Raw genomic sequence first — 24,781 nt, forward strand, 5'->3', positions numbered from 1 at the left:
GATCCGCCACTTTAAAATGGAAAGAGACTCTGTTGAGCAGAAAAAGGCCATTTGTGGGACGATGTTGTTACGTCTGTACTCCCCAGAGCCGGGTAAGAAGATTATGGTCTGGATTATGTCTGACAATAATACATAGTTGCAGTGTAATGAAGTTTCAGTAGTTTTCTTACTCTCTGAATTAAGGTAACAATGTTCTTACTTTCTAAAGGAATATAGTTTTCACCTTTGTTTGTGGCTATATTTTCTTTGTCATGGAATTAATGGATGTCACTGACCTATCATGATACTTTGTCTCCCACTTCTCAGTGTGGACTTACTCCTTGCACAGAACTCTCCAGCTCTTTAGAATTAGCGCTAAGAAATTGGAAAAAGTTTGATGAATAATGGGAATTTGGTTCATACGAAAGTAGGACACTTAGTTCTCTATCTACAGAATAGTTACAGGTATAGGTAAGCAATATGGTTCCCTTCGAACTTGAAGAGATCAGTCCTGTGCTTGAGAGGAAGGGTTGGTTTTCTACACCTGGCCAGTTCCTGGTTTATCTGCCCAGCTTGCAAACGAGGAGTGCCAGTTACGACAGTGGAAATATTTGTCTACTGGGAACAGTGTCAAGATGGTGGCTCTAGTGAGGGTGCACAAGCTGATTTAAAATGTGAATTTACTGAACTGAGTTGGGAAGGCTTCCTGTAAGCTGAAGATGCAAAATGCTGATAAATGGCGTAACCAGTTCATCGTGTAATTTGACTATGTGCACACCCCAGGCTTTAAATTGCTCTGTTACACCTGCGCTGAGCTCCATCATAGGCTGGACTAGAGTGAAGATTTGCTTATGTCTTTGACCAAGGAAAAGTTATTATTTCACTCTATTCCTATGCCAGAAAAGAAGATTGCAGCAATGACATACAAATGTGGGATAGAAATCCAATCATGCTGTGAAGGCTACATGTGATAGGGGCAACAAGACAAGCAGTTGGGTAAACTGAGACTAATTTCAACAGACAGTTAAGTTTTGACTTGTAGAAAGATGTGTAGGAATTCTCAGCTTAGGGCTTTTTACATTTAGTAATTAGGCTGTTCCTTTCAAGTTGGGAATTATGCTTTAAAATAAAAAAATCTTGTTCTGTATTTTGTCCATTTAATAAGAAACTAATTAACTCTCTTGAGATCCCACTTAAGAAGGGGACATGACCTGATTAAGCCCTTTATTGCCTTCTGCCACAAGAAGAAAATACCATCCTTGCAGCAGATGATAACAAACCAGATCCTCTTATTAGACTCCAGATATTTCACTTTTTTTTTTTTTCTGTTGCCTGTTTTGTTAATTCTCTTAAAGAAAAGGGATGGATAAGATGAGTTTCCTTAAGTGTGTTGGCCAAACTAACAGTTTGCTGATGCTGGGAGTGGGAAGTCTTGTTTATTGCTCTTGTTTTCCTTCCTGCTCTCCTAGGAGGTGGTCAAGTTCACTAACCAAGCAGAAAACTACCTGCTTTATTCATTCATTTAGTCTGGCTGTCTTAGTTTTCTGCCTTGCCTGAATGAAGTTGGCATGTTAAGGGGTGTGGTGAATGCTAGCGGTGACAGAAGGTAGGAGGTGAGAGACAGAGTTCAGTGGGAAGGGGTAGGATGTGGTGGTGGGAGCTGAGGGCTTCTTCCTCGCAGCAGCAGGGAGATGCTGCATCAGCTCACTTGACCTCACAGAGCCACCACCCCTGCTGAAGTGTGATGTGACAGCTGGAGGATGAGTTTCACAGAGCGAGGTTATAACCTAACGGCTAGAGCACTGGAGCAGGCTTGGGTGTTCAGTGGTACTTAACTCTGTTGCTGACTTTTTGGGAGACCAAGAGCAAATCTTCTCATTACAGGAACATTTCATCAGCTTTAAGATCCACAAAAACTTACCAGTGAATAGTCTAAGAAACTAGTTTCCTAATTAATTTCCTAATTCATTTATTTCCTTCCTTAGTCTAAGAAATTGAAGTTTCCTCTTAAGAGCCTAGAGCAACAATTTGTTGATTGTCTGTGCTGTGCAGTTACACTTCATCATGGGGCAAAAGACTGTGTGCCCCCATTGTAGTATGTGATTTCTACCTGATTTGCAAATGACATAGGACACTCATATATTTAAATTTGTGGCAAGTGGCGTGTCCTAAACAAAATACGGATAAGACTCTTATCTGACTCCCATTGCAAAATTGGTAGTGAGGTGGTTCTGCAGCTCTGCTGTTGCTTGTAACTATCTTTCTCCTTGACTGTCCTGTTTTTGTCTTCCTTGACATACACAATCCCAGTGGTTTTAGCTGTAATTCACTGTTGGCGTGGGGCCAGTTTTATAATTAAATATTATTTGGACAGAAAGAAACTAGCGTCTCGGTCAAGGTTCTTAGTTGGAATATGGAAGATTAAAGGTCTTCCTGCCAAGGAGTAGTTGTTCATCCAAAGCGGAATTGCTCCCAAACTCATCACAGAGCAGTTAATAGCCTGACATGTGAAGTCGGTACCAGGGATGTAGAAGGCTGGATTGAGATTTTTGTTCAGGCAGAGTGGGAATGTGGAGATTTGCCACCTAACCATGGATGGATATCCTGACCCTTGGGCTGCCCTTATGCGATGCCTGTTCTGCTGGCAAAGTGGATGTCACAGACTGAGCATCAAAAAAAAGCTTGTGATCATACTAATGCTGAAAAAAGTTCAGCTTCAACCAAGGCTTAATGAAGTTCTGTTTCAAAGGTGAGTTCTGTGTTATGACAAGTCCTGGTTTATATTATGTCAGATTATGACAAAACATTCTGGCTTGAAGAATCCAACCAATACAACCATTTCTGTATGCATTAAAACCTAGAGAATACTTTGAAAGTATCGGAGTTGGGAATAGTAACTTTGTGAATTTCATTTTCATTTCAGAACACTCTGTGTGTACTTTATAAGCAACTTCAGCATTGCTTTGGCTTTTGTCTATAACAGAGGTGAAAAACATTGCATTATCTTAAATTTTAGGGTGAATGTAAAGACACAGCTATTCCGGTGTAATGAAATAGCCTACCAATCCTTTTTTTTCTTGGTTTTACAGGATAACTTCTTCAATTCTAGTATTCCTTCTCTGGGTCTGCGTAATGTCATATATATCAATGAAACACATACAAGGTAATGCAGCAAGTCTTTCCTTTGCTTTTAAGATTCAGTATGTTCTGATCTTATGACAGGAGAATCTCTAGGCTAGACAAGACCAAGTAAATGTCTATTGCTGTCCTAAAATGCAGGAATTGATGCTGACTTCAGGAAGGTAACATACTTGTTAAATCGAGCTGTGTGTATTTGGGAGCTGGGCAAAGTCCTTTGGGGTCATAGACAAGAAGTGTTAAGGGTCAAACTTGTTTCACAGAAAACAGTGCATGTTTAAATCCTTTCTCCTTTAGTGCAAATGGCAGCATCCGTAGCATAATGCCAGGAGGAGCTGTTTTATTCCGAGGCTTAAGAATGACTTCAGGCTGCATTTCAATTTAGTGAGCAGATCTGGCTCACAGTTTAGGCGTCGACTGTTATCACTAATGAGGGTTAAATCGCAACATGTCTTTCGAGACTGTCTCTCGTCTGCCCTCAGTGTCAGAGTGCAGCTCCTGGAAGATGGTGCATATGACCTAAAAATGGTGATGTATCTGTGCACTATTGGAAGTGTATCTCATGTTCTGGGAGGGAGATACTGGAAGTACACAAAAATCTTTATTCTGTTCTTCGGAAGGTTAATAACACTTGCTAAGGTTTTTACTGTAATCGTTGGCATAAGCAGGTCCTGCAGTGTTTGTCGTAGAGTCAGAGCAAACAAAGAGAGGCCGGCGGCCTGAAAGAAATGAGCTTGAGTGTCTGAGTGGAAGAAAGGCAGCATTGTGCTGGGCTTGAGAGGGAGGAAGCTAATGTTAGAGGCTGTTCTTTCTTCAATTTGAATTAATTATCTTTCTTTAAGAATTGAGCTGGTAGCTTAGAATACAGAAAAGTAACAGAGATAGTGTTTAATTTTCACTTTAAAAAACCCCCAAAGTCTGATGCTTAAATGATTAGGAATGGTCAGTGTCACTTAAATTAGAAATATAAGGGCAACAAAATATGGGTTAATGAATTATTCTGAAATAAAATGCCTTTAGCTCAGAATGTCATTATAGTCTGAAAATTGCCAATTTTAATGAAGTTTTGACAGCCCATGGGGTTACATAGTCACAGTTTCTTGGCCTTAGAAAGCAAGAGAGATTCTCTTTAACTGCTAGTGTGCTGTATCTGCATTGAGAAGTTACCACAGACATTTTCTTAGGTGTCAATATGCCAGTTTTGAAATACAGCTTGACTGGGTCTGTTCTGTGTGGGTTTTGTCTTCTGTCATTGCTATATGATTATAAAACAGATACAGCGTAGTATAATTAGAAAAATTCTAAGCTATAAAATGAATGTAGAAACCTTTATACCCTGACAGATCACTGCAATATCTGTATGCTGTTAAAAAAGAGGGTGATGAAAACAGTAATTCACTGCTGGGGACTGAATTTTAGGCCTTCCCGTGCCACATGCATCTTCTGTGATGTTAGGAAAACTGTTCCAAGTAACACTTTCCCAGGTGATTTCTGCTTTTATGATCCAGAGAGTGAAGGATGGAGTTAATTTAAAAGAAAGAGACTGGCAGCATAAGCTAAGTTGCCTTGCTTAAACACTTGAATGTGTAGAGAAATTTTATTTAGTGCTTCTACTCCTTTTAAACTTCCCAAGGAGAAGGTACCTAAGAGGCACACAGGGCTGGGTGTTTAAAAACACTGCAAAGGAAGAAAAGATTACCAAATGCTTTTAGTGTTGATGGCTAATGCAAACATTTTCAGAAGTGTCTGTGAGAATTTACCCCATGTGTACAATGTGAGCAGCTTTCCCAGAAGCACTCGGTGTTTCTTGAAGTTGACAAACTACTTAGCTGGGCATTTAAATTCCTCAGTGCAAAGTCACCAAATCAGAACTCGGCACAACCTCCTCTTTCGTCCTCGCCGAGCTGATTCCAGCAGATGGACAAAACGTATGTGTTGGTTTGTGGCTACTTTCCCGTGATACTATGGATGTTTTAAGGCCTGAACCGAAGTAATGCAGGCTTCAGTTGTCTCAGGTATTTTGTGTTGAGCATCAGTTATTTCATCCGTAAGACTAGCAATTTACTTGAAGATACAGAGGCTTTTAGGCAGCCCTTCATAAAGAATTACGTACTTTTGCTTCTTATTGTATTTCTACGTGTTTTTAGTGTTTTGGTTTTTTTCTGGCAGTGAAATATTTTTAGGGTCGTGCTCAAACACCTTCATATTTTTGTAGGTACAGAGGGTGGCTTGCAAGACGCTTTTGTTATGTCCTTTTTGTGCAAGAGAGAGATGTTCATAAGGGTATGTTTGCCAAGAATCTGACAGAAAATGTACTGAATAACAGCAGGTAAGATAATGCAGTATAAACTATTTTTTGAATGGTTTTTATATTATAATATGGTTTTGAAAATCAGACTGCATAAAGTAATAGAAGATACAGTATCTTCAGCACAGCCTTTCTGGACGGTAGCTTGCAAGTTCTGTTTGTATAGCAAAAGAGGTCAGATTAGGAATTATAAATCTTCAAATAAATCATGCATAGTGGATGGACAGCTGCATGGGAACTCTTGCAAGTATTTGTTTATGTAATTCGTGTAAATCATTACCACTGAAGTCATACTACAGTTATCAGAAATTGTCACTATTTCAGAAATAATGGGAAATCAGCATTTCATTGTACGCCAAAAGTGAGAGGCAAAACTGGAAGAATGCTTCGGAATGAAATACCAATGGTTTACTTTCTGGAGCTTGTTTCTTGTTTGATATATGGCATTTTAAATGGCACGCTGAGCCACTGATTAGCTACTAAGGTGTCAGTTTTCCCTGGACACAAATTCAGCTGCATGTCCACTTCTTGAGTCTGCTTTTGTCAGAGGGCACACACAGCCTGCATGCGCATTCCTAACTCTTCTGAATCTTTAATGTTGGAGTACCACCTCAAGATGATAGCGTTGCTTTTGAAAAGTAAAGCAGACAGAATTGTGCCACAGTTGTGGTGTGTTAAACCACTTAATCTCTCGTAGATATGTGTTAATTTTATGAGGGTTATTTTCCCCATTTAAGTTACACTTTGTAAAACTGAGAATTTAAAGGGTAAGATACGGTTTAAGTGCAAAATAACAGCTGCATAAATCTGTCTAATGAGGTAAGTGGAATTGCTATGGAAAGAAAAAGAAAATACTGACAAAGAGGAGATTCCAGCTGTTCTTTCTGCATTTTTAACCTTATTAACCATTTCTAAAAATTGGCAGTCACTTAATATCAGTACCTGTGGACTGCATAGGTACTGTTTTACGTGGTCAACTTTGAGTGCATTTATCCATCACCCACCTGTTTAACCAGAACTTCAAAAACTGCTGAATTAAATTTAATGCATTTAGAGTACACAGTAATTCAGTGTGCATGTTCTTTGATGGCTGCAGGTTATTCCTGTAATAATATGTAGCTCATTGCCAGCAGTTGTTGTCTATGTCTTGAACACTCCTTTTGAGGGATTATCTCATAAGTTTTACTTTTAATATCAGAGTCCAGAAGGCCATTGTAGATGAAGCTTCTGAACCAAGTGCTCCGGGTAGTTTTGCTCAAACGGATCCTAAAGCTATCAACAAAGTAAAGAAAAAAGCTAGGAAAATTCTACAGGAAATGGTAGCAAATGTGTCACCTGCTTTAATCAGGTAAGAAAAATGGCTTATCGGTATTGCCAATGGGTAAAACGATGACCACTCTCTCTCTGTGTTGTACCAGCAAAGCTTGTAACAAATGATTAATAAATAATGAATAATTATTCTAAAAATATTACATTATTCATAAAAATCCCTTTTCTAATGTTAACTAATGAAATGGTAGTTACTCTTCATGTTCAGATGCAGCAGAAATCCTCTGTCTTTCCAAGGGATAAATCTTACAGTAAGATTAAATACAGACTTTTTTCCTGAACCTACATTTAGTGCCGAAGGTTAGACCAATATTAGTGTCCTGTATTGCTTCAGGAAGATATGAGTGAGAGCAGATAGCTGCAGCATCTTAGACTGTCAAAGATCTTTTTTCCAGTAGCCCACTGAATGTCATAACCCGTAGATCTAAATATCCCAGAAAGAGTCTTATCTTAGATAAAATCTTCTACTATGGTGTCTGCCTTTATTACTAAGAGTTAATTTATCTCTGTCGTGTTCCTAGTCCCCTTCACCAACTTTTGTGATGCAAACTCTGTATTTTTTTGTAACTGTATTTTCTCCCACAAGACCAGATATGTTCTGTCACCTAACTTCACCTAACTAGCTTTAGTTATTACAAATGAGTGTAGTTCCTCCACTACCCTGCCCTGTATATAAAGTGGTCTCTGCCCTTTGAGCAGCCTTCACTGAGGCTGACACCAACAAGTTTTGTGTCATAACTGCGGAAGGCTGATATGTGGTTGCTAACCGTGGCTTAGCTGATAGGCAATAACTTGTTAAGCAATTGGATTTTGCAGTAATTATTAATTAATGAAGCTTTTTTGGGTTGTGTTTGTTCTTCCTTCAGGTTGACTGGCTGGGTGTTACTAAAGTTGTTTAACAGCTTTTTCTGGAATATTCAGATCCACAGAGGTCAAATAGAAATGGTCAAAGCAGCAACAGAGGTAAGAGAGGCTGGAGAAGTAGGTTTTCAATGGAGTTTATATTAATGTTTACAGCTCTTTTTAGGAGAGTTCTGCTAAGTCTGAGTGACAATCAGATTGTAGATAGAACAATCTGTGAAATAGTGTTTTCAACTAAATATAATGCTCTGTGAGTTGTGTAACCTAATACACTATGTGAACTAGTTTTGCTTTTGTTTCAGGATCAAATTTTAACTATCAGGCTGAATGATCGTCTCGGATGTCCTACAGCCAGCATTTTTTTTTTTTCTGAGGCAGCCAGTAGTAAATGATTAGGTCTGTTTAGGATTTTTCACACTTGCCTTAATTTAGAATAAAAATCTTTAAGACATAAACAAACAAACAGCAAACTGTTCTCAATTCTTCGATATTAAGTGAAATTTATGAAATAACTCCTTAAATTCTAACATTTTCTTTACACTTAAAGGAATTGGTTCTTTTTACAGGGTTTACCTTAGAAAGATGGATTAGATAAATGAAGCAAACAAAAAAGGTTCCTAATGTTTTCTGTTACCTTTTGATTACAGTGTTTGGGAACCCCACTATTCATAGATCCTTGCTAATATCTAACAGAAAGAAATCGCAGTACTTTGGTGACACTGGTAATTTGGCCACATCCCTTTGACTGTTTGATTGTTTTCTCAATACTATGAGTCTGAAGAAACTGAGAACATTAATCATTGTTAATGTAATGTGTAAAACTAAAGCCTACGGTCCATGAAAATTAAGAAGTACAGTTGAGTAAAATGTTCTTGTTGTAGCTGAGTGAAACCAGAAGTAAACAAACTCGATGATGGTAACCAGAAAATACCATAAGTTCTGATAATACGACGCTAGATGGATTTTAGAAAATGAGTAATATTCCACATTTCTTACCAGCTGTCCTCTCTTTTTTCTTTCTCTCCCCACTGTAGATGAATTTGCCTCTTATCTTCTTGCCCGTTCACAAGTCCCACATTGACTACCTGCTCCTTACATTCATTCTTTTCTGCCATAACATCAAAGCACCCTACATTGCTGCAGGGAACAATCTCAACATCCCCATCTTCAGGTAGTAACCTTTTCTTGTTTGATAAAAACACTGAGATGGAAGGATCTTCAGGTGATCTGTTACGCAATATGTTTTATGACCAAGTGTAACATAATCTGAGCCATCATGTAGAACTTCTTTGGTTCCTATTACCTGATCAGACAGAAGGCATAAAAATCCTTCTGAGAAACTCTGACATAACCTAAGTAGGGTAAGAAAGGGTGTTCCTTTCTTCTAGGAGTCTCAAAGTGGGTAAGTAAGAAAGGAAAGATGAGTATGTGAAAAAGTGTTGTGAGTGGATGACTCTTCTTCATGAAGTTTAATGAGCTGGCTAATGGGCAGCAAAAGTACCGAGCAGATAATGCTTTGGAGGAAAGTATGCCAATTTGGTCTCTGTTTAAATCATTTTTCTGGAGGCTGAAGAACGTAAGGTCTTTTAGGTAGTATTTTGTCAGTGAGACAGAATTTGGGGATAACTGAATTCTGAAAAGCTGCTGGATATTGCAGGAAATGATGAAAGAAGAGGGATACCTTGACTTAGAGGGTGTTTTGTAACAGTAGGTACTGGTCTGTGATGTTCCCAGTAAGAAAGGCATTCTGACTGTATAAAGTACCAATTAAAAGGCCATTTAATAAGGCTAATGATATGAAGAAAGAGACTAGCCTAAGTAATCTAGTGTACCTGTAGACACTGGAAACCCCGAGCATTGCAGCATCCAGGGGGTCTCTGACCCACACACAGTGCATCATGTGAACCCGGTCTGCAGAAAGAGTTAATTCGTTTTGGTCATTTGGGCTAGTGTAGGATTTCCTTACAAGAAGACATTTCTGTTCATGATTTCTTCTGTCAAGGAGAAAGGGTGTTCTCATGAGAACTTCTTGTTGCACTTTCAGATCAAGGCAAGGCCATGCAGGTGGCCTAGTTGCTGGTGTCAAGTGGGAGCTGCCTGCAGGCTCCTCTGTTAAGATCAGCTGGCTAATTTTAAATCAGCTGGCTGATCCCGCAGCCGAGGGGTATGTGCTGCACAGCACGGGCGCAAAGGCCGTGCAGGATGTGCAGCACAGCACAGACTTGGGCCAGCTCAGGTTAACTGTTGTGTGCGTCACCAGCATCTCGATACACGATAATCTCCCAGTCAGGGTCACTGCAGAGGGTAAGTGCTCTGTCATGGGAGTGAAAGAGCATAGAGAAGCCTGTTTCATAAGTTAAACAGAGTAAGGTTTGTGTGGTCCCATCATATGCAAATAGTGTAATACATTTTATTAATCTTTGGGAATTTCGGTAATTTCAGTTAAATAATTTCAGTGATGCACTAGGAATTTTGTACAGGATGTGTAGTAGTTTTCTGCAAGCTAAAATCAATAAGTGTAATTCTTCTTTTTTTATGTAGCACGTTGATCCGCAAGCTAGGAGGATTTTTCATTCGTCGAAAGTTAGATCAGAGTCCTGATGGTCGTAAGGACTTCCTCTACAGAGCTTTGCTCTATGTGGTACGTACTTGTTGTCTTCGTTTCTGGAGGCAGTGTTGCAGTCAGGTGGCAAGTGAGCCAGTGAGTTGTATCAGTCTGGGGATGTTTTTTGCTGCTTTGATTTTGTCATTGTTTCATGCTGCAGAAAAAGGGTGCGTTTCTGTATGAAGTCTTGAATGTATAGAAGAGCACTGAGAGCCCAGCACCTTTGAGGATGAGCCGATTTTCACCTTGCATAATCCTTATTAAAGTGGAATTAATACTCTCTGAATTAATGTCAAACTCAAGCCTTGTATCTCTAATTTCTTTTGTACTGAGGCATATCTACACTGATTCTGTTAACTTAATGGAAGTCTCTTTATGTTGGGTTGATGTAATTCTTTGTGCTGTATTTGCATTTTGGAAGATGGCATGTACTGAGGAACCAGGAGAGATGTATGCAAAGTGACTAGATTACCTGTTGCTAGAGATGCTGTTCTTGAGCAAATGGCATTATACTGCTTGTATTCATGCAAATTCAGTTGCAGTTTGTGTCAAGCCTTAATTATTGCTTTTATTTTTTTTCACAAGTATTTGTGCCAACTCATGAGCTCCCAATGGTTTTCAAAAGGAATGGTTGCTGACAATATAGTGTAACTAGATATTTATTTTTCCCTCTTTTTCAATCTTTTTGTATTCAGCACATAGAAGAATTGTTAAGACAGCAACAGTTTTTAGAAATATTCTTGGAAGGCACACGGTCTCGAAGTGGAAAGACATCTGGAGCTAGAGCTGGTCTTTTGTCTGTGGTGGTGGATGCTCTCTTCTCAAATGCTACTCCTGATGTCCTAATTATACCTGTGGGAATCTCCTATGATCGCATAATTGAAGGTCACTATAACAGTGAACAGCTGGTAAGAGCAATTGAACAACTCGTTTCCCCTGGGGGATTTTCTGTTTATGTGCAGGAAAATGTGTTGCATAGTTAAACAATGTGCTAGTAGTCCTCTGTCACATGTCCTTGGTGTTAGTGTGAGGTGTAGAGCCATGAATCACAAAACCTCTCTGATTGGGAGTGCCGAGATGTGGGCAATGTAATTGTAAATACAAATTCATGACATAGCAAATAATATGTTCAAGGGGATATCTGTGGAAGACAATAGTTTTTTAAAATTACTTGAAGTCATAAAGTGTGCCAGAAGATTCAGCTTTGATTTATCTTCTGTGTGTTTTGATTTTAAATGTAACGTTTTAATTGCAAATCGGAAAAAACCCAAAACAACCACTTATGTATTTCAGGGCAAGCCTAAGAAGAATGAAAGTCTTTGGAGCATAGCTAGAGGAGTCTTCAGAATGCTGCGGAAGAATTACGGGTGTGTCAGAGTAGATTTTGCACAACCGTTTTCCTTGAAAGTAAGTTTGGTATTTTGAAGATCCTTTTGAAGATTTGATATTTTTGGTGTTTCCGGAGAGGGACACATTTGTTTTGATTTTTCTCTTTGTGGCTTATCACTAGCATTATCTACTGAAGTACATTTTGGTGGGACAAAAGTATCACTGCTTTGCTGAATGTGTGAGTCTTCAGACACAGTTGTGTCAAGCTGAAATAAAGGGTTATGTTAGTATTGAAATAGTGTGACTATTCTCACTGGACTATTTTGGTTTGTTATATCGGGTTTGAAAATGATCCTTGTACCATGTAGTAGTTCTTTACGTTGTAGAGACGTTTGGAATTGAAGGAAGCTGAAAGCTGTTCTCCAGTTTAAGTAATTTAATGGCTTACACTGTTGAGGAAGGATGTTTACCTCACTGGCTTTTTAAAATTGCTAAGCAAATTAGTAGCTGTAAAATAATAATGGATAATATATCATAAAAATCTACGTATTCTTTGAAAGTCATAGTTGATTGTTATTCTACAACTATTACCTACATAAGGTATTCAGCAAACACTGTTCTGTAGTTTCTCAGGGAATGGGGTGGTGCAGTATTATCTGCCTTCTTATCTTACTTTTCTCTGATCTCTTTGCAGAATCTGCTAGTACTGTACTTACCTGCATTTCCCTAATCTATTTTGCCACAGTATACCTCATTTTTAGTGTGACTTTAATAAGATTAACTACTGTAACAACAACCTACTAGAACATTATTCAGATTAATTAGGCGTTCTTCTTTCGGCCCTACTTCTTTCAGAAAAGCAGTAGGTTGGAGATCTTTGGGAGGGTTTAATTACCACAGCATCAAATTATTGTGACCGTTTGCACTACCTTATGATTAGCATAGTAGGGAGAGATATTAGTTCACTGCCAGAGGAGAGGGCTTGAGCTATTCTTGGTAGGGAGTTAACAGTGGTTCTTGGATCAGTATAAAGAGAAGAAGGTTATCTGCCCTCCTAATCTAGTGAAATGCTAATCACTGTGTAGCTTCCTGGTAACCTCTGTTGGGTCTCATTTGTGTGTATGTGTGTGTTCATTTTTTGTACTTCAGAGAGATAATAAATGCCATAAATTGTTTAAGTATGCCCTCAGCAAGCTTTGCAGAAGTGTAACCGTATCTTTAAACTGATGTAGGTATGTCACTGCAGGCTTTTTCTAATGGAGTTGAGCTTTGGGGGTTAATCTGCAGTTCTCTGAGCAGAGGCTTAGAAACAGAAGAGAGCAGGCTGGCTGTGAAAGTCTTTTAAGCAGCTTTCCTGGGAGGGAGCTGTATTCCTGACCAGCAGGTTAAGTGGCTCTTTAGTTTCCCACATCAGTCTTTAAAGAAACTGAAAGAACAGAGTGTCCTTAGAACAGAATAACATAAATGCTAACGTGTAAGGAGAGGTGTTTGGCTTGTGAAAAATTTGGTATTCAAGAATTCCAAGTGTGATACCCTGCCTCCTTTATGGGCGCTTTCGTCTGTCGCACCGTGAGGGGTCTTGCAACTGGAGGTTCTATGCTGGTGTTTACCTATGGAGACGTGCCCTATCCTGGCATTTGAGCAAAGTGGCAGCAAGCAGTAATTACAGTCCCCGTCTTGGTTCTGAATAGGTATTAGACTTTGCTCTCATTCATGTTAATGAAGGCAGTTCTCATTAATTTGATGGTGGAGAAGCTAGTCTCAAAGGAGTTGTTCCCAGCAGTGCGCTGACAGGGGTTGTGTATTGGTTTTGTTTCAGTGTTTTTTATGAAGTGCAGATTCCTTGCTGTGGATAGTCTGCCTTTTCATAAAATAAAATCAAAAGTGAATGAACTGTTACTTTCGGACCTTCTTACTGCACTTTCAGTTTGAGTATTCATTTTTAGTCATAGTTGCATTTTTGAATAATTACTTTTTTCATATAATAATATTATCAGTTGAATGCAAGAATAAGGTGGAAAAAGTACAAAAAATAAGTCTTCTCTTAACAGGAATATGTAAACAGCCAAAGCCAAAAACCTGTGCCTGCTCCTCTTTCTCTGGAACAAGCTTTGTTACCTGCTATACTTCCATCAAGGTAGAGATTTTTGGGGTGTTGGGGGGAGGGAGGACAGGTTGGGGTTTTTTTGCTTGACTGTTTTGGTGTTCTGCATTACATTCCAAACAGTGCTTGAACTCCCCAAGAGTATTCTAATCATGTATAGAAAAACTAAAAACTTAGACAATTTTAACTGTGCAACCTAAAATAAGAGTTGTGTTCTTTCTGGGGAGCTCTGTTCAAATAAGCTTGAGGAGGCTTTTTTATTTTAATGACTTCTGTTGGTTTAATTTTAAATTTTATGTAATAACTTAGCGAAAAATTGAGCTCCTAGGAAAAATTTTAGGGTGCAAATGGTGTAATGGCCAAGTTGTGAACAGCCACAGGACAAGGTTGCAATTTTTCTTTTGGTAGTCTTTCCTTGGGTTGTTCTTTAGTCTGAAGAAATAATTTGGAAAAAGCAGATATATAACTTTTTGTGGAGCTTGTTACACATAGCATTTTTGTGCCCTTACCAGACTGCCTAGTCCTTTTTTTGTGCTACGGTTCAGTTAGTGTATGTACATAAAAAAATATCAGCCTGGGTTATTTTACATTTTGATCAAAATCTCAATGACATAATGTGAATTTTTATTCTGTATTCAGACCTAATGATACTGTGGATGAAAGTACTGAGGCCTCACTGCCCAGCTCCAGAGATATCACCAGTGAACCCTTTAGAAGAGAGCTGATATCCAACTTGGCTGAGCATATTTTGTTCAGTAAGTGTTGTAGTATCACTATCAGCTACCTGGTTTTTATTTTTGATTGCGTGAACTAGCGAGCTGTTTGGTAACGTTGCGCTTCCCAGTTCCCTCCGTTCAGGTGATCATTTCATGATTTCAGATCCTCTCTCGACAGTTCTCCATCCTTTGCCTCCCTCCCTCCTCTTCAAAGCTTAATAAACTCTCTGGTTAAGTGCAAACTTTTAATTCTGTTGTTTTGTTAACTTTTATATTCCTTGGACTAATATACCTGAACTCGCTGTACTCTGAAGTGTTTCACTGTCATATTCATGCACTGATTTCTTAGCAGTTCCTGTAAGAAGTTATTTCACAGTCTTAATGGCATTATTTGGAATCATACTCACATGAAATCATGAAACTGCATGGACCAGCATTGCTAGGTTTTATAGGTGACATAGTGTATGCTTCAGTCAGTAGATCAGTGATTTAAGGTGTAAGAGATGCATACAAAAGGGTACTTAGCTTAGTAAATATTTAAGCTTTACTCAGCCTTCTTAGTTCATGTGGCTAATACTGTTACTATAGAGACATAATACTTTGTATTTCATTCAGAAGGTACAGTTCCCTGCCAGTACCACTATCATTATAGTTTTAAAAAAAATGAGTACTCTTTTTTTATTTGTATTTATTCTGAGGTGATTAACGGGTTTATCTTGTTTACTTCTAGCTGCTAACAAGTCCTGTGCTGTGATGTCTACCCACATCGTTGCCTGTTTGCTGTTGTACAGACACAGGCAGGTAAGGCATCCATGCTGCTTGATGGTCCAAGATTAGTTTGGCTATGTTAATTAAAAAACAGTAGTCATTTTACTAATGTATCATACTAATAAAAGAAGGAGGATGCATTTAAATTAAAGTGGATTACAGATAGTCTTGGTGCTAATATTTTAGTTGGTAGTGAATGCTTGAAGATGAGCCATAATTGATGAGGTGATAATAAATACGTGTGTGGAAATAGATTTTTGTAATTCAGAATTTTTTTAGAGACCATAATTTTTTTTATTGTATTAAGGTTATTTTTTAGATCTCGGACACATTCACCATCAAACATTAATTTCTTCTGTTACTTTTCAAATTAGCCTTGCTGTTCCTTGGTAGTAGAATGTTATATCACAATGGCAGAATGATACTACTGTTTAACTGAAGTTTTGTGCATGGGGCTTGGAAGGAATTTTTTTTCCTACAAGTCTGGTCTGCATTTTTTCTGATTTTTTTTTCTCCCTCTAATCTGAAGCTTTTATTGCACATAAATCAAGAACAAATTGAAAAACATTGGTTGGATATGTAATCATGCTTACTGAGGACAGTATCACCATTCCCGTGACTCCAGTCTTTCTTATTTCCTAAAATCGTGGGATCAAAGAAGCATTTCACGTTATCATCTGAAGCCACCTTAACATAAAATAAGGGAAGGTAGTGCTTGAGGAAAAGCTTTTCCTCATATCCCCACCAGTTGAACAGTTCTGTTATTTACAGTATTCCTAGATAATTGATGATTCATTTTATAGCATAGGTAGTGGCAATGTGGTATCGCTAACATGTTCTTGAAGAACGACTAAGGTCTCTGCAGGTTGTAAAATAAACCAAGAAGCAAACAGAAAATCTTCATTCGCAAATAGTGGCGTGGCTGTAAAGTATAATTGCTTGTAATTCAAAACCTGTGGACTATTTCAGCAAAATCTGTGAAATAAGTTTTTCTAATATGACTGTTATGCTTTGGATTCTTGGCAGTTAGTGTGTTGTGTATGTGTTTGGTGTATATGTAGTTATATGGCTTACAGGAAAGTAACTGTGCAGAAAAAGTGTTTCAGTGTATGATTCTGGTTTTTTTTTTTTTCCCTAGGGAACTGATCTTTCCAGGTTGGTAGAAGATTTCTTCTCCATGAAGGAGGAGGTCTTAGCCCGTGATTTTGACTTGGGATTTTCAGGGAATTCGGATGATGTTGTCATGCACGCCATCCACTTGTTGGGGAACTGTGTAAATATCACAAACACTAGCCGAAACAATGAGTTCTTCATCACTCCCAGCACAACGATACCTGCTGTCTTTGAACTCAACTTCTACAGCAACGGAGTACTTCATGTATTCATTAAAGAGGCCATTATCGGTATGTTTGGGGTTTACCAAGGAAAGACATTCTTCTAAGCTGTGAAGTCAAAGTATCTGCATAAAAAGCCCTCATAAATTTATCATGTAATTTATTTTTATGTATTTCTTCCCACCCTGCTTCAGCCCATGTTTACCTTAAAAACAATTTTCAAGTAAACTTGTGGGTTTTTTGTGTAATGTTCCCATTTATCTTTCCCGTCATCTTCTGTCTTTCTTGGAAGTATTTGTATATTGGTCGCTGCCTTAGGCAAGGCACTATCAGAGTTTTGATTCTACATGGCAAAACCTGAACTTTGATCAGCAGTGTTTTATGGAGATTTTGTTTCGATCTGACAGTAATTGGACCCAAAATAGTGGTGAATTCTGTCTTTATTCTTTAGTTGCATGTGTGGTGTTTGACTGCTTTTACGCCTAGAAATACACAAACCAAAAGTTTTAAGTTTCCTTTGCTATAAAACTCTCTGGAAAAAGTAAACTTATGTTTGTTTCTGCTCTAGCCTGCAGTCTTCATGCGGTTCAGAGTAGGAGGTACAGAAATGGTACAAATGGTGTTTCTCCCAGTTTGATTAGTCAAGAACACTTGGTCCGAAAAGCTGCCAGCTTGTGTTATTTGCTTTCTAATGAATTTACTGTATCTTTGGTGAGTAATTGCATTAATTGTCCCAAGTTTTAAATTTTTATTCTCCTTATAACTGTGTACATTATGTTAAAATTACTTGATGGTTTTTCCACGTGTCACAGTTCTGATACATTTGCTGTACGTGCAGTGTGATGGTAATGAGTATCAAGAGGTTGAATGTCATTTGCAGAAAGATGATGATGTTGTTCCCATCTCCTTGAAGGAAATGTCTAAATATTGGGACAGAAGTAGTTCCATCAGAACCCTTCATCCAGAAGATGTCTGGCCTAAGACAGCACATGACTTAGTGTGCCAAAATCCTGACACTACCTTGTTTCCTTGGCATGGTGTGATCAGTTGGTCTGGTTTCAGGGGCAGATACTGAGCGCACGCCTGCTGCTCCTGCGGGGAGATGGGGATGCTGAGGTGCACCCGCAGCATTTCTGTGCTGCAGGCTTTAGGCCTTTCCTGAGAAAGAAAAGCTGCTCACACCATCTCTGTCGGCTTCCCAGAGCTTGATGTTGGGATTTATAATGACTTCTAATAGATTTTGTGTTGCTTGTGTCATTAGGCCATCACAATTATATCTGCCTTCTGCCCAAAGTATTTAAATGTTTCTTTCATTAAACAAATAGAAGTCCTTGAGAGTACCCGGCTCACATGAGTTTGCATAAATGATTGAAATTATGCTGGGAACTAAGGCTCCAGATTCTAAAGAGATTCTTAATTTGCACAGGAGTGAAATAGTCACTATGTGCCACACCTAGTACTTAGTGGCAATTTTGAACATGGCCTGACTTCTGTTTTGTTACAAAATGCTGAAGAGAGTTTATGTTACTCAGTCTTCAGATGTTCTGATTACTTGCAATTCGAAGTGCCATTTTTTTTTTCTTATGGGTAGAAATTACTTAGAATTCTAGAGATTCTTGAATTAGCTCTTAAATTTGTGCATATTTATGTGACTTGTGCCTTTTTAAATGACGCATAAGCCAATTTTAGTACTTTTTGTCTGGGCAGTAATGTAGCTTGTATGATGGGGTTCTTTAGTAATCTTACCTTTCTGTTTTCAGAGCTAATAATTTTTTTTCTTAAAGTTAGCAAATACTTCCTAGGTGATTATGAGCAATATGAAAGAGGGTTGTTTTTTTCAAAACATAGCTTCTTAAAAGTGTACGTTCCTTTAAATTCCAAATAAATTGCTGGTATGAGTCAATCATTTTACTTTTATGATGATTTTATTCCAAGATGGTAAACAAGCTAAAATTTGGTTAGAGGCAGTTCAAAGGGGAGAATATTTAATGTAGTTTTCTGTGAGTGTAGTATATGTAATAAATTTCTTAAAAAAACTTGGGCAAATTTTAAATACCCTGTTTCACTGTAATTTTTCTAACGTCTGTCTGTCTGGCAGGGTAAACATAAGAGTGATATATTGGGATTGCGCTGGTAAAAGCTTAATAACTTAGTTTAATAATTGCTGCTGTATCTAGAACGTTCATACTGAACAGGGAACTAGTGTTGCTATAAGGGATGTGATTTTTTCAGTGCATTTCTTTTATTTTATGCAGCCTTGCCAGGTGATATATCAAGTTTGCCATGAGTCTGTGGAAAGGCTGATACAATACGGCATTCTTCTGGTGGCCGAGGTAAGGGGATAGAGGTACTAAATGAGCTTTGTTTCTTGCACTTGCCTTTAGCCATAGGTAGTTTATGCTTCTTGTTCTAAATACATGTTACTGAAAGCTTGTAACAGCAAGTCCTGGACTGATACTACTTCATTCCTACATTTATAAGCATCAGACGTTTGGGTATAGTCATCCTGTGATGCTATGAATGACTCTGTAATTTCATCGTACCACTAAAAGCACTAAGGGAGACACATGTTTAACAGTGTTTTGTTAAATGGGGATTTATTTTGTTATTGGAACTCTTTTGGATTGTAGCATAGCTACATGGATGTTTACCTTCTGCTCTACAAGAGTCAGTAGTCCGTATCTTTTGTCATTCTTGGATTCCTTTGCATCAATCTCAAAATTACTGTAAAGCCTCTCTGCTGGCACAATTTGCTGTTTCAGGGATGTGCTGGAGTCGCTGTGTGGTGCAGTCTGCCAGAGGCGTACAGTGTAAAGAAAACCTGGGGAATCAGGGAGCAGCTGACTTGACGTACCTTTGCTTCCTAAACCGTTTTTTGTGCACAGTAAGCAAACCTTGCCACCCAGGAGGAAGCAACAAAATTTACAGAGCATGTAGGAAAGGAGTTGTCTATTTGGCAGTGTTCTTCTTGCAGCTCTCTGGCTTCAAAGGAGGCTAGAGCTGCTCCTGGTATATTTGTTAATGGCTGCTGCTTCACTAATCTTACTGCATACTTTTTGAAACATGCTTCCATTTTTAATATATGTAACCATAGGTACTACTTACTTGGTATACCTGGCTATTAAACATTTTCCTTCTTTGGAGTTACAACTGCTTGCTTTTTATGTGATCATGTTGTCATTCATTAGATTGTAATCATTACTAGATAAATCCAAAAATGAATACTCATCAGAAGATTAGGAAAAAACCTGTATGTTCTGTGCCTGGGCCCAGATGAGGAAAATAGGTGTGAGCAGCAGTAAACAGGCACCTCTGTCTACTCAGGCATGAAACCTGTCTTGAGAGTTCTATAAATTTTGGTTGCCACATCTGGTACTTTGCTGTTCATAGCTGGAATATAGATAGCTAGTAGGCAGTACATAAATATTTGTCTATTGTCTGATATACACCACCAGTGCTATATATAAAAGCTTAAAAAGGATACATGATCTATCAGTAAATTTGTCAAACTTAGAAGACCTCTACCTGCTTACTGCTTTTAAAATGTTAAGAGTTTGCATAATCAGTGCAAACACTGTAAATGATGGCCGTTTCATGACTTCTGACAGGTTGGAAATGTTTGTGGGTTTTTTACAACATACTCTCAAAGATAGCTAGATTCTCACCCTTCTAATTATTTCAGTTTACTGCTGACATTAACACGTTGATGTATTTCCCATTAAATTAAGCTTGACTGGCCCATGCTTTTTTAAAAATACATTTCCTTTGATTCTAGGGTCTATTTCAAAAACTAAGAAATATGCCTAGCACATAGTTGTCTCTTCAGTATTTTTAAACTGACCTTTGCTTCATTTGAAATAAAACGTATCAGAATGTAAGATTGGAGGGATGTCATTCTTTGTTTGCTGCAGAGGCCTTTTTCTTGCTCATGAATATTATGGCAGTAATTGCGTCTACAAGGTGTCTGTTACCCCATTTGGTTTTAATCTCGTCAAGTTCCCATTTCTAAACGGAATAACGATGTGGGGGTCTTTCCTCAGTGACTTAGCACCTCTGACCTTTGAAAACTCTTTCTGCTCTATTTTAAGGAAAACAAATAATGGTGAATGATTGCTACTAAGGCTTCCGTTATTCTTTCTAGTGTGTGCTTACTATCTCTAAAACTCTCTTCTGAAGATGCATTGTTGAAATTGAACGTTGCATCAAACATTGATCAGTTAGGTGGAGTATTTCAGTTGCACCTCAGTTACTGTACACCTGAACTTCTGACATACCTGTATCTACATAATCAAACTTTAAAGAATTTGAAGCCTTTGTGATTAAAACTGGCTCATTCTGTTCCAACCAGTATGTCCTGTGGGGACAACTGCAAGAACAGCATCAGTAGAGTTATCACTTCCAAATAGTGACTTGTGTTCTGAATTATCTGAGATTTTTGCTACTGTAATACACAGAGTTTACTACTTTGTCTATAAGGTAACAGTAGTATAGAGGTTAGCAACATCCACATCCAGATAGCATCTCAGTTTTCTATCCCAATATAACTGGAAACACCTTCTTGGCAACTGCTATTGCATGGCCTTTTGTACGAAGATTAAGTCACACTTGCGAAGATTTTCACTTCTGTGTGACAGGTGAACTAAAGAAAGTCTTTTTTACCAAATGTGTCTTCTCTCTGCTTGTCTCAGTCTTGACTGTAATTGGGTCTCACCTGCTTTCATTAAATAGTGGTTAATGAATGGACTGATTAAGTCAGATGAGATTATAAAAAAACCTATGTTGTTTGCCTGGATTTGGGGTTTTTATCAGTTTTCCACCTTATCTTTCAAATTTAAGCAGGATGATCAGGAGGATGTTAGCCCCAGTCTTACAGAACAGCAATGGAATAAAAAGCTCCCCGAGCCATTATCTTGGAGAAGTGATGAGGAAGATGAAGACAGTGATTTTGGAGAAGAGCAGAGAGATTGCTACCTGAAGGTAATATTATCCTAAGGCTAATAACATCGAAGCCTGTAGCAAGAGATAGAAACTGCTTTACTAGTTTGGGAGGGGTAATGATAATTTTCTTTCTGGTGCTTTGCAGTGTTAATCCGTTTTGTTTTGCTTCACTCAGTAAAATATCTTTCTCTCCTTCCCATGAGGAAAACATCTTAAGAAACATCAAGTAATCTTATAGGGAGGTGGAAGGGCAGTGTTTAGTGTTGTGAAAACTGATAAATGGTGAAGTATCTTAGTGTCTGGATGTTGTATTCTTTACGGACAGCACGCACTCTAAAAGGAGCACTTTCGGCTTGTATTCATTTTCAGCCTGAATTTCACTTAATAGATTGATCATGTTGATTTTGGACATATTACCAGTTTTCTCACAGGGCTAACACAAACACCGTTGAGGATATCTTGTTAACACTTGGAAAGTTACGTCCATCTCTGGGAATGTGTGGCAGCCCTTCTGTTGGCTGCAGAGTAGTATGATGTCTTTAATTTTATTTAGGAAAATAGTTATTAATATACTGGAGGAGAAAAAAAGTAGCATTGATCTGTGATGTGCAGTGCCTGTTTTGTCCCTCATGGTAAACGGCTTTTTTGCTGTGCTTTCATAACATGCTGTGTTGTGCGTCCATATTCCTTTTTGTTCTAGGAATTTTTTTGGCCACTGTTTTGCCATGTCCTGTGTTGCAGGTCATTTCTTATTTCCACTGGTCTCTGTCACTTCAACTCTTGTTGCCCTTTCTTAGGTGAGCCAGTCTCAGGAGCACCAGCAGTACATCACGTTCCTGCAGAGGTTATTGGGACCTTTACTGGAGGCATATAGCTCTGCTGTCATCTTCGTGCACAATTTTAGTGGTCCTGTTTTAGAGTCTGAGTACCTTCAAAAGTTACACAGACACTTGATAAGCAGGACAGAGAAGAATGTTGCCGTATATGGTACGTTAAATGAGTTTTGGAACTGGTCTTGATTCGTTCTCTTCCCCCTAGCACAATGCAGCCCAAATTCAATTGCAGCTTGATTATCTCTGTTTTTTTTTTTTCCTGCAGCTGAGAGTGCTACCTACAGTCATGTGAAAAATGCAGTGAAAGTTTTTAAGGAAATTGGGGTGAGTGTTTGGTGGTCAAAGCTGGAGACTGTTAAGTTTCATTTTGGTAATGAGCATAATTTTGACAATGCATGAAACCTGTTCAGTGTCAGTGTAAAATCTATATAAAAGGAATTGTGGTTTTTTGAGCATTTTGCTTTCTTTGTGGCTCAGGGCTCTAGGAGAAGAGCCCACATTGCAGAACAGGGCACTTTGGTTGTGAGAAAACCTGTCTAGATGCGGACTAGGTGACTAAACAATTTTATTCACAGCAAGTGAAGTTGCTCTGCTCTATTCCATGTCCTTACTGGACATTAGTGACAATGCTGGAAGGCTGAGAATGTGCTCTGTGCTTAGTACATTTAATTTTGAAGGACTACTTACATCTTCAGCAAGTATTAGTTACTCAGTTTGGGGTTAACAGTGGTTGATACTCTAGGAGAACCACCTTAATAGACCGCCAGTGTCTACCATGAGGGTTCAGGTGTTCTTTAAAATGGACAGTTTTGCACTTTACCATTGGCGTTTAAATCACTCATCTAGATTTTGCAGATTAAGAGGATTTTTGTTTTCACCAGAATGACATGGTTTCCTGAATGCCAGATGGGATTTAGCATTATAATTTTGAAAGCATCAGCATTTAGGCAAAGTATTGCTAGATAAGGGTTTTGAAGTCCTTGTCTTTAAATTCTCATGTATTAAATAATCTAACAATAGTTAGCCTATTGTAAAGCCTGCAGTAAAGGTATCTTGTTGTAGACTGTAAGAGCTGTCAAGAAAGTATTTATCCAATACGTCATTTTAATTCTAGTTTATTCTGCTTTGGAAAAGTGGAACCAGATAGCATTTATTCAGAACATAGGATCTGAATTCTTGTTTTCAAAGTGCTTACTCTTTCAAGTCAGATGTCTTTTGAGTGTATGTTTTATCCCTCACTGTTAAGAGTTGGCTGTTTATTATACACTGCTTATTTCTCAGTTTTTCTTCTTCTATACCACTTCAAGGGCTTCAACATTCAGTGGATTCTATTAATATCTAAAGGCATTGCCATCTAAGCCATCAAGGGGGGGTGGGGAGGTCTTGTAAATGAGGGCAAATTTGTTATAGACCATAAATTTGACTCACAAAAAAGACCCCTTTAACATGGTGATACTTACATATGTTCATGCTGTGCTGTAGGTTTTCAACCAGACAAAACAAAGAAAAGATACCATTTTGGAACTCAGCACTACGTTCCTACCTCAGCGCAACAGGCAAAAACTACTGGAATTCATCATGGGCTTCATGGTATTATAGACAGCATATAGCACCTTTGTCCAGGGACATGAACACGGGTTTTGGGACTGTCAAAGCCTGGGGACATTCGCTAACCCTTCCAAGCGTAAGGTGCCGCTGTCTGGGTAAGGCCTTCTCTGACTTGAACTACTGGAAGACAAGTGCCTTCTTACGTCTGCATTTACGGCTTTCTTACAGACCCAGTCCTGTTGTAATACAGTGATACTCAGATGACACTTTGGATACAAGTAATTAAACGTTGCAGAAAATACGATAAATGATTAGAATTAGATTTTAAACAAAGAGTTAAGTTTTATCAGTGTTATGTTTTAAATATACTTTTAAAGACTGTAACAGATGCACAAATACACATATTGGTGATCTGTAGTTAACCCTGAGATCTTGAGTTTAGTGGCAACACAGCTTATGGCATAAACAAGTAATTTTTATTCCAACTCAGTTTTATTGTTTTAAATAAGTTGTTTAAAAATTTGGCTTAGGCAGGATATATATTTCATGGATAAAGCCATAGCTTTTCATAAATGTTAACATAAATGCCAAAATTCTAATGAGAATAACAATTAACAGACGTCAGAGAATAACGATCATGTAGCAGATGGATGTGAAAAACATTGTTAGCCAGCACACCTTGCACTATCAGAGCTGTCTAGTGCGGTGGCAAATTGCACTAATCACTGCTGTCATGAAGAATGTGAGAGTGGCGTTCTTGTTTTTGTTACGGCATCTGTCATTCGGCCAGATCAAAGTCAGTTGACAGCTGCCTGAATGTGAATATGTTGTAAAATCTTAGGTTATTATTTAATTGAAAAAAAATGTTAAGCTAGATTTTTTTTTTTTTACTTAATAGGATGCCAGATGTTTTTTTTTTAAAGTGGGGTGAATGCTTGATTTGGCAAAATTATTTTTAGTTTTTGGCCCTAAAAATTTCAGCAATAACTAG

The 24,781-nt window shown here is 38.2% G+C and overlaps 1 protein-coding gene across 1 annotated transcript in view; it reads left to right on the forward strand.

The window, feature by feature from the left end:
• The window catches only part of GPAM (glycerol-3-phosphate acyltransferase, mitochondrial), a 26,440-nt gene extending 2,184 nt beyond the window's left edge, over window positions 1-24,256 (forward strand). Inside the window, exons 2-20 of the mRNA XM_009875052.1 lie at window positions 1-92; window positions 3,069-3,142; window positions 5,333-5,446; window positions 6,624-6,773; window positions 7,621-7,717; window positions 8,650-8,786; window positions 10,157-10,256; window positions 10,916-11,128; window positions 11,514-11,627; window positions 13,601-13,686; window positions 14,293-14,408; window positions 15,100-15,170; window positions 16,276-16,540; window positions 17,040-17,182; window positions 18,727-18,804; window positions 21,308-21,448; window positions 22,207-22,396; window positions 22,508-22,566; window positions 23,725-24,256. The exon at window positions 1-92 is cut by the window's left edge and continues 64 nt beyond it. Coding sequence (XP_009873354.1) covers window positions 1-92; window positions 3,069-3,142; window positions 5,333-5,446; window positions 6,624-6,773; window positions 7,621-7,717; window positions 8,650-8,786; window positions 10,157-10,256; window positions 10,916-11,128; window positions 11,514-11,627; window positions 13,601-13,686; window positions 14,293-14,408; window positions 15,100-15,170; window positions 16,276-16,540; window positions 17,040-17,182; window positions 18,727-18,804; window positions 21,308-21,448; window positions 22,207-22,396; window positions 22,508-22,566; window positions 23,725-23,841 — 2,357 coding nt within the window. The 3' untranslated portion in view covers window positions 23,842-24,256. The remainder of the gene's footprint in view (window positions 93-3,068; window positions 3,143-5,332; window positions 5,447-6,623; window positions 6,774-7,620; window positions 7,718-8,649; window positions 8,787-10,156; window positions 10,257-10,915; window positions 11,129-11,513; window positions 11,628-13,600; window positions 13,687-14,292; window positions 14,409-15,099; window positions 15,171-16,275; window positions 16,541-17,039; window positions 17,183-18,726; window positions 18,805-21,307; window positions 21,449-22,206; window positions 22,397-22,507; window positions 22,567-23,724) is intronic.
• The last annotated feature ends 525 nt before the right edge of the window (window positions 24,257-24,781 follow it).

Source organism: Apaloderma vittatum, unplaced genomic scaffold, assembly GCF_000703405.1.
Source record: "Apaloderma vittatum isolate BGI_N311 unplaced genomic scaffold, ASM70340v1 scaffold4158, whole genome shotgun sequence".
NCBI classification, from domain to species: Eukaryota; Metazoa; Chordata; class Aves; order Trogoniformes; family Trogonidae; genus Apaloderma; species Apaloderma vittatum.